The following is a 15,397-nucleotide window of genomic DNA, read 5'->3' on the forward strand; positions in this document are numbered from 1 at the left end:
AGTTGGACTACCAGTGCAACCTCTGTAAGGTCCAGGTATCGCCTCATGCTACCAGTAGCGACACTGACCGTCGCCAAATGAAAAACTAGTGAAAAAACCATCAGAAAAGATGAGGAGGGAAAAATGCCAGTGGCCTCCACCTGTTAAACCATTCCTGTTTTGGGGGTCGTCTCATTGTTGCCCCCCTAGTTCACCTGTTGATAATTTCATTAAGACCAAAGCAGCTGAAACTGATTAAGAATCCCCTCCGATACTTAACTGACCAAATCAATATCCTAGAAGTTTAATAGACTTGATGGTATACTCCGATTAAAAAGTGTTCCTTACATTTTTTTGAGCAGTGTATATAGGAGTATGCAAAAATATATAATCGTTTTAAAATTTGTCCAATTCGATATTCCAAGTATCAGCCATTATTAAACATCATACAATATTATTTGTATGTTATTTCGAGCAGACAATAATTTAAAATGGATTTACAGTGATCCCCGCCTATCACGGAAGTTACATTCCAGACCCATCAGCGATGAGTGAAAATCCACGATATAGAAAGACCATATAAACAAACATTTTTAAAATAGTTTAAGCCTTAAAATACCCCACCCACATGATTTAAAAGGGATAGGAGAAAATCCGAGATATAGAAAGAACATATAAACTTTTTAATAGTTAAATCGTAGGGTTTAAAACAAAACGAAAAGTTCACAAAAAGTTTGCTCACAACAATCGGACCATAAACAAGGTATGCAATACGCAGAGAACTGTGATGCGTCGGGGAAAAATCTGCAATATAGCAGGGGTGCGGATAGCTGAACCGCAATATAATGGGGATCACTAATTTTCGATTTTTATGATGTTAAAGTTATTTTAAAATGATGTAAAATTTGTTTATTAACTATTCTTAGTGTTCAGGGAAGAGCTAGTCAAAGTTTCCAGTTATGGTTATTTGTGGCTAGATTCGTAATAGCATTCCCTGAAAGTCCTATGTACACAAGGGGCATGTAATTACTGTAAAACGACAAATCTATGTAACCATTTCACACATGCTCATCTGGATGTGCTGGTGCCAACATTTCTGTCAATAGCATATATGTAGTCCCTCTCCATGCAAAAAAAAATTAAAAATTAAAAAAATCACAAAACTAAATTATGTTTTAGCACATACATTATACTGACAAAAGTATTGGGAGACCAGCCTTTACATGCACATGAACTTTAATGACATGCCATTCTTAATACATAGGATTTAATATGGAGTTAGTCCACCCTTTGCAGCTATAACAGCTTCAACTTCTGGGAAGGCTGTCCACAAAGTTTATGAGTGTGTTTATGGGAATATTTGACCATTCTTCCAGGAAAGTAAGGTCAGGCACTTTTGTTAGACGAGAAGGCCTTCGCAGTCTTCACTCTAATTCATCCCAAAGGTGTTCTATTGGGCTGAGGTCAGGGCTCTGTGCAGGTCAGTCAAGTTCCTTCACACCAGACTTGCTCATCCATTTCCTTATGGACTTTGCTTTGTGCACTAGTGCGCAATCATGTTGGAACAGGAAGGGGCCATCCTCAAACTGTTCCCACAAAGTCAGGAGCATAAAATCGTACAAAATGGCTTTGAATACTGCAGTATTAAGAATTCCTTTCACTAGAACTAAGGCACCAAGCCTAACCTCTGAAAAATAAACCGACACCATAATCCCCCCCCTCCACCAAACTTTACACTTGGCACAATGCAGTTAGGCAAATACCATTCTCCTGGCAACCTCCAAACTCAGACTCGTCCATTGGATTGCCAGACAGAGAAGCGTGATTCGTCACTCCAGAGAACATGTATTCACTGCTCTAGAGTCCAGTGGCGGTGTTCTTTTACTGCACTGCATCCGAATCTTTGCATTCACTTGGTGATGTAAGGCTTGAATGCAGCTGCTTGGCCATGGAAACCCATTACTTGGAAGTTCTCTACGCACTGTTCTTGAGCTAATCTGAAGACCACACATAGTTTGAAGGTCTATAGCTGTTGACTCTAGAGACAGTTGGTGACTTCTGCACACTGTACGCCTCAGCATACGTTGTCCCTGCTCTGTGATCTTAGTTTTGTGGCCGAGTTGCTGTTATTCCCAATTGCTTCCACTTTGTTATAATGCCACTAACAGTTCACCGTGCAACATTTAGTATTGAGAAAATCCGATGAATGGATTTATTGCACAGGTGACATCCTATCACGGTAGCACACTTGAATTTACTGAGCTCCTGAGAGCGACCTATGCAAATGTTTATAGAAGCAGTCTGCATGCCTAAGTGCTTGATTTTATACACCTGTTGCAATGGAAGTGACTAGGAATACCTGAATTCAATGATTTTGAGGGATGTCCCAATGCTTTTGGCAATACAGTGTATTTTTACGTTCATGGAAGTCCTTTGGAAACATGGCAGTTGAGTTGTAGACTTCCATCTATCCATTTTCCAAACTGCTTATCCTACTGAGTCGTGGGGAGTCTGGAGCCTATCCCGGAAGCAATGGGCACGAGGCAGGGAACAACCCAGGATGGGGGGCACACTCACACCCCATTCACTCACACATGCACACCTACGAGCAATTTAGCAACTCAAATTAGCCTCAGCATGTTTTTCGACTTTTGGACAGTGCTAACCGCTGCACCACCATGCCGCCCCCGAGTTGTAGACTTGCCCATTTTTTTTTTTACTATTCTTTTTTAGTCTTTTCTGTGCTTTGAAAAAGGCTGGCTTAGTTTTTAAGGAAATATATCCCTTCATTCCTCAAATAAGATTTTTATATATCCTTTCCTTTAGTGCAGCGGTGGCCAATCTTATCCGCAAAGGGCTGGCTTGTATGCAGGTTTTCACTGCAACTCCCTAATTAGGTCACTAATTAGAGGACTGATTGGCTGAAGAGTCCTCACACCTGGGTTTGAACAGCTGACCTAAAGGTTATCCCAAAAACCTACATACACACCGGCCCTTTGCAGATAAGATTGGCCACCCCTGCCTTAGTGGTTTTCAGAATTTGTTTCTGGTGACTGCATTTGAAAATCTGTGATACATTTACAGCTTTCTAAACAACTCAAAATATGGAAGGCTGGAATATAGTACTTCATATCTCATTCCTATCAAATTGATACTGAAACGGAATCAAACAGAATCAGACTGAATCGAATCGTTAGCTTGTGAATCGGAATCAAATCAATTCAAATAAAGGCACCTGTGTCTATACCCCACCATACTAAACATGCATAGTTTTTAAGTTTAACTGTTGTTTTCCTGTCAAACACCAGTATAATGGATTGTTTACATACAATTTCATGTTTGAAGTCTCTTACCTCATCCGAATCCCACTTGTTGGTGCTGCTTTTGTCTTGGTTCACTATATAGCCAGGAGGCAGCCAGTTCACAGGTGGATCAAAGATGGAAACTACCATTCGACTTGGTAGGCCTTTCTTTTTCCCCAGCCGATACAGATTACAGTTGCTGACCTTAAATTTAAGGAAAGATTTAGAGAAATACATCAAAATATCTTTTTTTTTTAAATAAATAAATAAATAAATCAAAAGTACAATAAAACCTCGGATTGCGAGCATAATTCGTTCCGGAAACGTGCTTTTAATCCAAAGCACTCGTATATCAAAGTGAATATTCCCTTTAGAAATAATGGAAACTGATGATTCGTTCCACAACCCCAGGTATTCATATAAAAATGATTAATACAAAATATAAAAGTAAAAACATACATAAAACAAATTAACTTGCACTTTACCTTTCAAAAGAATCGTGGATGGTGTGAGGGAGACGAGAGAGAAAAGGAGGGTTATTTTGTAGGAGGACTTTCACTATAACGGAATCACTGCTATCTGTTGGCTCACTGGAATCTTTTTCTTTTTGACTTTAACAAGGAACCTATCGAATGACAGCTGCTTTTGCCTCCTTTTTGATTTCACGAAAACATGGACATTGCATTGTCATTAAACAGATTCACTGCTCGCACTGCTACACCCTTATTTGGGTGGTGTTTTCCTGCTAAATATTGACTATACAAGTGAGGCACGCCGACAGACTGAGCATGGGAAACAATTACCCACAATCCCATAGCGAGAGAGAGAGAAAAGAACCATCGGCTCAGTTGTGATTACTTGACGATGCGCAGACAAGCATATACATAATACTCATACTGCAAGACCTCGCTCGTTTATCAAGTTAAAATGAAAAATTTTTGCTCATCTTGCAAAACACTCGCAAACCAAGTTACTCGCAATCCAAGGTTTTACTGTATTAGAAATCCTCTATGACTTCCCCACTCAACATAACATTACACAAGTTTTTCCTTTATATTTATTTGGTACATTTGCTTTAATAAGCTAACAATATGGCTAATACAAAGAATCAATAGTTCACCAAAACCTAAACCAAAGGCGAAACAGTACAATGGTAATTCAGTGATGGGGACGAGACCACCTCCGCAACGTCCAATTCATGAAAAAGACCATGAAGGACAGAGTGAGTCAAAGGCCTCATTTATAAAGGCTTCGTATGAAACATTCATACTCAAATTTATACAAAGACTTTTGGATAAAAGCACAACAAAACAAACCTTGAAAAGTTTTGCATATTTATGAATGGTCTGTAGCAGTCGTACAAATGATTTAGGGAATACAGATAAGAACGGCATCTAGAGGTCTGTTAGAATTAGCATCTAAGTTGCCTTCAGAGTTGGATTTCATAAAGCGCTAAAACTAAGTTAATAGACACTTTTTATTATATCTGATACACAACTAACATTCACAATATTTCATTTTTAATAAATGAATTTAAACACACCAATTTATCGCATGAAATTTGAATTTAGATATGTATCTTTTGAAAAGTCCAAGTAAGTATAAATACCAATGTGTGCGCATGCACATATATAGTTATACTCATATCGCAAACGCTTGTACTAGTTCAACTAATTTTAAATGCTAGCTCAACAATTTTTATAATCAGGCCATTTTTTTTTTCTTTGTCCGGTTGGTTGAACTGACCAAACGTATTTATAAACATCATACATGTGACTATTTTACATTGTCAATGTGGGGTAATTAGTTGGTGGGACTAGCGTAGCCGCTAAAGCACAAATTTGTGCAAATGTTTCTCTGATGCATGGAATGTATAACCAGTATATTTTGTATTGTGATTTATTTATATTTCTTCAGCTTTATCAGCTACTAAGCAATAAATGAGCAGTGGCGACAGCTCTAAGACCATAAGGAAATTTAGGTCTCCTCTAAAACTTCACGAAAAATTGCATGAAACATATACTGTTGTATTTACATTGCTATTGCAAAGAGTGTTCTAAAATGTGTTCAACTTTATGGCTAGTGACATGATTTTTCCCCTCATACATTACATTCCTGTGGAAGTATGATCCGATAAAACCCCCTAAAGTGCAGCTTTACTGGACTTCAATGGCACAAAAATTTGCGCGCCCCATTTTATAAACATAAGCAAGTAATCAAATTGCATTAATCAATTCCAGTGCAAATCAGGAAATGGAACTGGATTTGGGATAAGGGAAAAGAAGAAAAAAAAAAAAAAAAAAAAAAAAAAAAAAAACTATGGGAACATAACTGGAACTGAATTTGAATTTCAGGGAGATTTAAATTCCAACTCCAACAGCCATTTCCTGATTTGGTTTGGAATTGACAAATTCATTCTAGAATGGCCCCAACCCTAACATGAACAATATAGTATTATAGTACTACTTGAGCATAAATTAGGTACAAACCAAGTCTTGGTTACATATTGATCTTATGGTAACTTATCAATAAATCGTGATGCATCATTTCTCTCAAACACATCCGTTACTACATCTATTAATTCTGAAAACCTTTGCGAACTACTGAAGGAACAAGTCATGAGACCAGTATCACTTGTTATTTATATTTGTTCATCACTAATGAGTCATGATGCATCATCTCGAGCAGTTACTATATTTGTTACTATATCTTAATTCTGTATACATTTGTGAACTACTGAAGAAACTATGGCAGGTACAAATAATGAATAACAAGTGAAATATTGATCTCATGTTTGTTCAATGAATTGTGACATTTTATGTCAAGTAACAACTACATTTGTTCGTGATTTGTTCATTTGTACTTCAGTAGTAACAGTTAAGTGCATTTTGTGCAGCACCAAGTAATGTTACTGTACATATCTGTGGCTCCACTATCTTCTGCTGTGATGTCTTTTTAGCAAATGCGACAAGTAACTTAGGCCAAACTTCCAAACTGGAGTAGTCTCTTCAAGGCCAGGTTAACCATTTTTTTCCAGAGAGTGTAATGCATGTTTGACAATCATCATTTCAAAGCTAAAGTGATATTGTTAGTGAGGGTTGGGGAGACTTGCATCTCACGTTAAAATTATGAGTCTGAACCATACATGCTCTAGTTTGAGATGGATTCAAATAGAAATGCTTTCAATTCTAAGACAAGACCAAATAAGTGAAAATGTGGTCTTGAGACCAGACTTGAGACGATTTATGGATTTCAAATCGAAATCACAATTTGAAACAATGTGATTAGCAAATCGCAAAGGCTGTAAGATATACATTATACAGCACGTTCGACTGTTGCAAGAATAGTTTTACAAATTCATGCCATACTCTCTGTGTCAGTCATTCCCACCAATCACAAGTGCCATGCGTCTCGCGTGCGAGTCATGCTCACCAATCAGAAGTGGCCCAAGAAGACTGCTTATAGGCCCACAAACAATAAAAATGTGAAACCCAAGGAAAATGTTGCATTCATGGTGTGAAAACAAATACTGATTCAGCTGGTGAGCTGTAAGTGAATTGCCTTCCTATTTCATAGTCTGAGATTGTTTCAGAAAGGTCCTATCATCAATAGAACCGGCAACCTCCATTTAACCACCACCAGCGACATACTTCAGCGTATCATACCTTTTGTTTTTGTTAATGAGCAGTAGCATTAGCATACCGCTATCCCATCAAAACAGCAATGACGAAGTTAGTAATCCTCACAGTTTGACTGGAGTTGGTGACCCCCAAAAAAGCCGTAAAACCCATAATACAGTCATGTTTATGTCATATGTTTTTGTGCTTATTAATTTAAATATTTCCGAAGATTAATGTTGTGAAATTAATCTTAATCCCATAACAGTAATAAAATAAATCGCTTTACCATAAATACTAAAAGAATAGATTGCTTTAAATCGCTATTACACTTGGGTATGGACATGTGGTCTTATTTAGAAAAGATACAAAAAGAGAGGCATTTAATTTTTATTTATTCATTTTGTATTTGAGTAACAAGGCAAAGAAATAAGCCACTTCAGTCGAAAAATGGCATTTTACTTTTTTTCAAATTTAAAATAAAATGCAGGGTTGCCACTGTTGGTCAACTGCATGGAGTGAGATTATCTGTTCTGCACAGACATTTACATGTATGGAAAAGTTTTATTACCTTGTAAATAGTCTGTAGGGTTTGCAAACTGCCCTAACGTTCTTGATGCAGCTAATTTTAAGTTCAGAAAGGAATAATATAGATTTGCCACAAGATTTCTTGTGAGTCTGAAAGATTTTGAAACCCTGAACATGTACATTTTTTGTTTCACGTGAATTGATTCATATATAAAATAACCGTATATAGTTGTTAAAAAGTGGAAACTTCGACCAACCTGAAATCACCAACAAACTTTATGGTTTCAGGACAGAACAGGCACTCTTATGCACATTATGGCTGTTTGGTTTAGTGTTCACTGCTGTTATTAACACTAATAACAGATTAGCGCAAACAAAATGGATGAATACACTTAAGTTGTTCTTGCTTGTTCATTGGCGTGGGAAAAGGCGGTTCTAGTGTTATTAGGGGGCTAATCGGCATTAGCTGCAGGATCCCTTTGATTATTTCTCTTTTTGCTGCAATTGTTTTCATTATTACTTTAACTTAACACACTACATCTTTAAATTCTCATCCTTGCATTAGAATATAGTTAATATTTTGATGGTATCTCATGTGGTAATGCTGCGTCATATGTTTTTAATTTACTGCACACTGAATATTGAACTGAAGCTTGACATAAAAAATATAATCGCAAATCAAATCACAATGTCTGTCAGAAAAATCGCAATTAGATATTTTCCCCAAATCGTTCAGCCCTAGCACAGGGTACACAAAAAACTTGCAAGTTAAACTTTACACATAATTTGAAGTATTTTGCTTTCAAATGAAAATTACGTAGTCTGGGGTAGGTACTAAAATGAGGGTTCCAGAACTGCCTCAGAGGAACTACAAATTCAATTTTAATAAACTATTACTGTGGGTATATTATTTGGAATGCTACAGCAATTGTCTACTTTATATGTGGTTCAACCTAGATTTATCCAACTTCTTGGTATTGACAATTTTATTTTCCAGTGATTTTCAAGTCAAGCAGGATATTCATAATTACTACATCTGTATAAGTTAATGTCATGTCCTAAAGTAAGCCTTTATTAGCTTCCACAGTCACTCTGGGTCAAACTTACTATGTGTATCAAATATACACCATTAGAAAAAAAAGGAGTGTTGGAAAACTGCCATGACAAAACACAGAATAGACCTTAAGAAATTTTTCAAATTACTTACCTTCTTGCTCCTCATATAAGAAAGGCGTCCTTCATGGGCATCTGGGTATGTACAAAAAAGGTAGGTGGTGATAGCATGCTTTAGAAAGGAATCACCAAGCATCTCTAGCCTCTCCAAGTTGAAGCCATCACTGGCATTGGAAAGGGTCAATGCCTGCAGAATGAGACCAGGGTTCGGACCCAGAGTTTTTGAGGTGGCACCACCAATAGTGAGAATGCTGATGTTGGAAACAACTGAAGGAAGTGACACTGTGGAGCTGGCTGTCAACTTGCCCACCTGGCAAGAGTCTGAGGTAGGTAGCATAACACGTCCATCGAGATTTGAGTTACACCCTGCCATACATTCAATACTGGGACTGGGCTGGTCCTCAGTGCTCCGAGAGTGCTGCACAGGAAATGAGGTAGTGGTTGGTACATATGTTTTGCGCTCAGGTGAGCGAAGCATTGAACATTGGCATTGATCAAGTCCACCAAGGTGACAGGTGCCGTCTGTTGTGCCATTACTGAAGTTCTTGGCACAGACACAGTTAAACTGCTCTTTGTCTTGATGCAAACAGCCAGCCACAGGGAACGAGCCACTGTTTGACTTTCCATTGAGTCTGTTAGAGTCCACATATTTCATCATACTATTCTCTGAGGTGGCGCCTTCATGTAGGGAACTTGGGCATCCTATGCTTGTACTGTGCTTATTATCACTACCTTCCATGCGGCCACTGGGACTTGATACAAAAACCCTGCTGTCAATGGATTTTTTCCAACCAAAATCCAAATTTGGGTACCTAAAATGGATATCAAAGGACAATTACAAAGCATGATATTTAAGTGTAATAAAAGCAGATAAGTGAAACACTGTGTCCAGTGTCGAAATTAAGCACAACAGGGGAAGAGAGACATTTTGATTCCAAAATACAGCACATTAACGATAAGAGAGAGACTAACCTGAAGTTTGGCGGCAGACTTTCCACTCCCACACCAGCATCAATTGCTGTCTGAGCTCGCAGCTCCTCAGCAGTCAGGAGGCAGTGTAACCGGTAGAGAATGCTGGGAAGGCACACCGCTTTCCTCCACAGGGAAGCGGGAATGGGGTGGATGGCACACAGCTCCGGAACCAGAATCTGAATTTTAATTGTTCAGAAAACTGATTTTTAGTAAAATCATAATCTGTTAATGGGACGGCATGATGGTATAGTGGTTAGCACTCTTGCGTAACACTGCTATGGTCGGGGTTCGTGTTTCAACCCTGGCTCCACATGTATGGAGTTTGCATGTTCTTCCAGGTACTCAGGTTTTCCCCCACCATCCAAAAAACACACTGAGGTTAACTGGAGGTACCAAACTGCCTGTAGGTGTTCTGTGTGAGTGAATGGTGCGAGTGTGTGCTCTGTGATGGGTTGTTCCCTGCCTTATGTTCATAGCCTTCCCTGCCCCCCCCCCCCCCCCGGAATAGGACAGGCGGGTAAAGAAAATAGATGGGCATGATCAACTAAAAAAGGATGAGAGGCTGAATTACTAAAATGAGTCATTTTACATTGTACAATTCAGCCACTTTTCACATTGTTTTGTAAAGGTGTACAATGGTTAAGTGCATCATCAAAATGATGCATGTGCATGCAATGAAGGTGAGTATTAGGAAAATTGTTGTCAGTGCCATCATCGATTCTTCTTATAGATCAGGTTCTCTATCGATTCCCTTATCAATTCCTAATCACTGTAAAATAATGAAATATTTATATATCACTGATTATAATTTTGTGCACAGGTAATTAGACCTGGTCAGCCACATATTTATGAAAAAAAAAGATGCTTGTCCATCCATCTGCTGTAATGGCAGCCTTGGACACATCATTCAGCTCTGAAAGTAATTTGCCTTTCTCAACTTCATACCAGGCAGGGATGAGATGATTGATCAGGTAGTCCCTTGATGGGGGTTTTTATCTTGGGTTTAGTGCCTTGGTCATTTCCCTAAAGAATATTAGCGTAAATAAAACGTGAGATTTAAACATAATAAGAATGCAATTTGACAACACTGAAGTAATTTTTACCATCAGAAAAGCATACTGGGCTTTTAATATCAAGCTAAATGTATCATAACGTGAACTAAAGTGGACAACATCCTACTTTAATATTAACATCTGCTTTACAATGTACTGACATACAAAACTAATGGAAGCATTTCACTACCAGTACCTACTGAAAAGCTTTTTGCTCTACTGTGGTGAAAGGATGCAAACCTTTCACCACAAACTTTGTCACAGCAATCATTCACCCTCTACTCATTACATTTCTCTGCCTGGAAAGCTAGTGTGAACGGGTTTAGTTTTTTCCGGGCATGACGCAATTGCTGCCTCAGGAGTTATCGCTGCCACCCTGCATTTCATCTTCTAAAATGGATGAAACAAATATTCTCCATAATTCATTTATGTTTCAGAAAACGTGCCTATAGGTTAAGGCACCGTAGTTAAAGTTACCCGCGACTATGGAGACCACGGAGCTTGCACTCGCAATCTTTAAATAATGCCAAATTGACAGCTTAAATGCATATAAGTATATTACTAGTGTTACCACCCTTACAGGTGACAATGGTTTTGCATTGGTTGCAAACTGCAGAATGGTCAACCTTCTTTTTAAAATGCAACTATGCCCTGGACTGCTTCCTAGGCTCCATCATGTGGATTCCAAGCCAAGGCATGAGACGTCATTTCACGTGACACGAAAAGTCCGGATGAATCGCTAGAGGAATCGGAGGTGCATGATTCTGGTTCTTCGCAACAATAAGAACCGGTTCCAGATCGGAACAGTTTCTCGATTCCCATCCCTAGAGAGTATTCTTTCTCATTCTTAAAAACAATTGGCTACATTTGTCCAATGCCATAATTGTAGCTTTCACCTTGTGACTGCTGAAATCAAATGATAAGTTTTAACTATTAAAACAATACTTAGAGCGAATTGTCACAAAAGTACTACTGCTTAATATCCATATCTTAATACATTGATATCACATTCTTTATACATCTAAATATTTATATTCATATCTTAATTTCACTATGACCGGCATTTATGGCGACATAACAGTAAGAACTGTAATGGTTACACTAATGCTTTTTTTGAGGTCTGAACAATCATTTCAAAACCCCTTAGTGCTAAAAGTAGCGCCTAAGTCTGGGAGAACTAAGCAGTGGGTGAGAGGACTCCTAAGAGTATGTCCAAACTAATCAATTTTCTTCCAATTTAGCCTTCCATTCGCACTACTGCGGATATTTTTCGCCCCAGAAGTGACAACTAATCGTTTCAAAAATGCATTAGTGTGGATGCTCAGAAAGGTAAAAATTGTTATGCCTACATTAGTGAGCTCCAATTGGTTTTTACTTAGGTTTCCTGATTAGCTCTCCATTTCAATATGTCTTTTCTGACTGGCTATTATGCACAAGAATGAAGAATGCTCTTTTCTAACTGTACATCTAATTGTATTATGGTATAACCATTATAACTAGGGATGTTACGATACACTGAACTCACGATTCGATACGATTCACAATTCTGAGGTCACGATACGATTTTCTCACGATTTAACAGAATGAGCTTTATTCAAATATATTCCTCATTCTAAACTGTAAAAAGTGGTCTCTTTACTGTACAACTGAAATTGAATAAAATACTGTTTTAAAAAAAATCCCAAATCAAAAAATAAATTCTTCAAATAAATGGTAACGCTTCACATTAACTGCACCTTCACAATACTTTTATATTGCATTCATAAAACATTCAGTACACCTTCATAATGTATTCATTAAGTATTCAGAAATCATTCATAAACATCATGCATGTTACATCCTAACATCCCTTAACAGCTGTATATACATTAACAACAAACATTATATAACAAACATTATAATTGTATAATCATGTAATGTTTGTTATTAATGTATATTAAAGCTTTAAGGGATGTTAGGATGTTAAAGTGTACTTGCATGCTGCTTATGAATGTCTATGAATGCATTATGAAGGTGCATTTAATATAAAGAATTACCAAATAAACTAAGATTTGCATGTGATCTTTTTAGCATGGTTTGCCTTTTTAATAATCTTCGCTCTGGTGGACATGAATTAAACTCACTGTGCTGCCGGTGGACATGCTGAAGCATGTTCGTTGTGCTGTTTGTGTATGTTATCAGTCTTTTACAATGTTTGCATGCAGCTTTTGTCTTGTCTGTGCTTTTCTCCCCGTTTTCGTTTGTGATTACCGGAAAGCTAAAATGCTGCCACACCACCAATTTTAGATTTGGGGGTGTCTCCTCAATTTCAAATTCGCTTGCCATCTCGCATTTGGTGAAAACCAAAAACTTACGCACGACTTCGACATGAATACGCAGTGACATCTGACGTCGAACTCACGTTGTGAAATCAAATGTAAAATTACACCAGTTTTTCAGCTAAATACCGTGAAGTACTCCTAAAATGGCAATTCATTTTCCACATAGCCGGTTTAAATTGTCATACATTTATATCGATTTTTAACCGATTCATGATTCATCATTACATGCCTAATTATAACCATTTTTTTCTTTTTCTTTCAAAAAAAAAAAAAAAAACAGTTCTGTGTGAAATTTATCAACAGTCAAGTTTTATAAAAACTAAGTTTTTACTAAAAGTCAAAATAAATTAAAAATATATATTTTATTACTTCTAGAATTATAAAATATTTTGGCAAAAAAAAGTGCGAATGAGGAGCTGTAAATTAAAGTATGAAGTTTGCCACTTCTAAAAATAAAAGATTAAGAAGAAAAAGATTTAGTTAAATGGGCAAATGAAAAACTGGGCAGTGTGAACTCAGAAGTGTTTGACAGATTCAATAAATTTCAACAAACCAAAACAACTTACAGTGAAAACCACTTACAGTGATAACGTCTGCTGGGCTGAAACTGATCACTGTAACTATTACTGTATAACCATTATAACCATTTTTTTTCTTTTTCCTTTATGTCTCATGCAGATTACCATCTAAATGACATTTGTATATATTATATGAATATAAGTTAATAAAATGGACAGCATCACTATGTACTGAAATTTGACTCAATACGTTTTTAAATTACAGTACTGTATAAATGAAATTACTAGACTATTCAAAAACGCTATAATACAGTATAGTACTGTACATAAAATATAGCTTATTGTAATTTCGCTCATTTTTCGCAGTTTATCATAAGCTTTGAGGAGTTCATTTTTCATTGAGAGAAAATGACTTTTCCAGTCATGTTTTCTGTGCACTCCAGTATTAGTCTCAGGTAGCTATAGTCAGAAGCAGATGGGTGCATTCATGCAGGCTTATCAAAGCATTAAAAAAAAAAAGAAAAGAGAAAAAAAAAAGTGCGGTTGATCACTATAAGCGGTTTCCACCATATTTATATTTGGGGGATGTTATAGGTACATTTTTCACCAGTACATACTGACGTAGGAGTACTCTTAGTGGCAAGATAAAATGTTTTGTGAATACGGGACCAGATTATCATCTTTATAACTTGCCTGCAAAGGCTGAAAAAGACATGGAGTGAGTTTCTCAAAGTCTTCTTAATGCTACATTATTTGTAAGTTCCATCTTTTATCATAGAACTTACGAAAAATGTAGCGTTAAGAAGGCTTCAGGAAACACCTCTGATCAGTTACCTTTAGATTTATCATGCCAACGGGATCCAAAAGCCTAAAATAATAAAATTATCACCTCTAGTGTTGTTCCAATCAATGTAGGTAGGCATGGCCATGTTTTGTAAAAATGTAATGTATAAATTAATTATTCAGTCAATCAATAACATGCCTACACTGACCATAAACAAACTTGCAGTTAGGGTCATCTGTTCAATGAGCAAATTTCCTCTTGGATTGCATCTCAATTCCCTCCCTCATCCATCATTCCCATCTCTTACAGATCATTCTATACATGAACAAGATGCCACATCATGGAATTCATGACTCATCTCAGCAGCAATAAACAAGGTTAGCTATCTTTAGCTGTTTACATTTGCTAGACAAGTAAATGCGCTGCTGCATTTTTGGCATTAGATGGTAGGAGAGCCTCAGTTGTCATTTGCTGGACATTTAAATACATAAAGTTAAGATCATTAATATCTGTGTGTACATATCTTGCATGCAGTCTTGAAATTGTGCCCTACTCACATATTTTCTTTTCACAATGCCACAGTGAGATGCTGCTTCAATTTTGAGGTGGTCTCTAAATGTAATCAGTTCCAGTTCCTCATTCATACAATGCCTGTGTAAAGCTTGAAAAAGTTCCATCAAATAGTTGTTTTTTATTTTAACAAAAAAGCTTCTGCAGTAATGGCAGACCGGAGCCAATACCATATGTAAAACACAAGCTTCACAAAGCTATGGGCGCAAACACTGCATATGCCTCACAATCTGGCAGTCTTAAAACTGGTGTGTGGCCAAAGTCTGCTTTCAGAAAGGGAAGATGTAACAGTGTAGATTGTCATTTTCAAAGTAATACGAGGGGGCATGAAAAAGTTAATGGAAAAATGACATTTAAAAAGAAAGATATAAACCTTATTTCTCCAACATAAACCCCATCAAGACGCTTTTGTAAGCAATGACACCAGCCATGTAATCTATACCAAAACAAGTGAGGGTCCTGTGACTTCAATCATGTCAGTGCAGTCCGTTTTACATTTTCAACTGAAGAAAACCCTTTAAAGACGCAAGTCAGAAGGGGCCAACTCAGTAAGGTGTACGCCTAATGATTTCCAACTGTCC

At 37.2% G+C, this 15,397-nt stretch overlaps 1 protein-coding gene across 4 annotated transcripts in view; it reads right to left on the reverse strand.

Annotated features, from left to right (window-relative positions):
- The window catches only part of dicer1 (dicer 1, ribonuclease type III), a 120,626-nt gene that overhangs the window by 65,146 nt on the left and 40,083 nt on the right, over positions 1-15,397 (reverse strand). For 2 of the 4 annotated variants that reach the window (XM_048974104.1, XM_048974105.1), the window contains exons 21-23: positions 9,572-9,747; positions 8,634-9,411; positions 3,333-3,485 (exon numbers count right to left, since the gene is read on the reverse strand). The exons of 1 other annotated variant lie outside the window; for it this stretch is intronic. In XM_048974104.1, coding sequence (XP_048830061.1) covers positions 3,333-3,485; positions 8,634-9,411; positions 9,572-9,747 — 1,107 coding nt within the window. Of the gene's footprint in view, positions 1-3,332; positions 3,486-8,633; positions 9,412-9,571; positions 9,748-10,516; positions 10,595-15,397 lie in introns of all 4 variants that reach the window. One more of the 4 variants, XM_048974103.1, reaches the window with a different exon arrangement.

This window comes from Brienomyrus brachyistius, chromosome 14 (genome assembly GCF_023856365.1).
Source record: "Brienomyrus brachyistius isolate T26 chromosome 14, BBRACH_0.4, whole genome shotgun sequence".
Classification (NCBI taxonomy): domain Eukaryota; kingdom Metazoa; phylum Chordata; class Actinopteri; order Osteoglossiformes; family Mormyridae; genus Brienomyrus; species Brienomyrus brachyistius.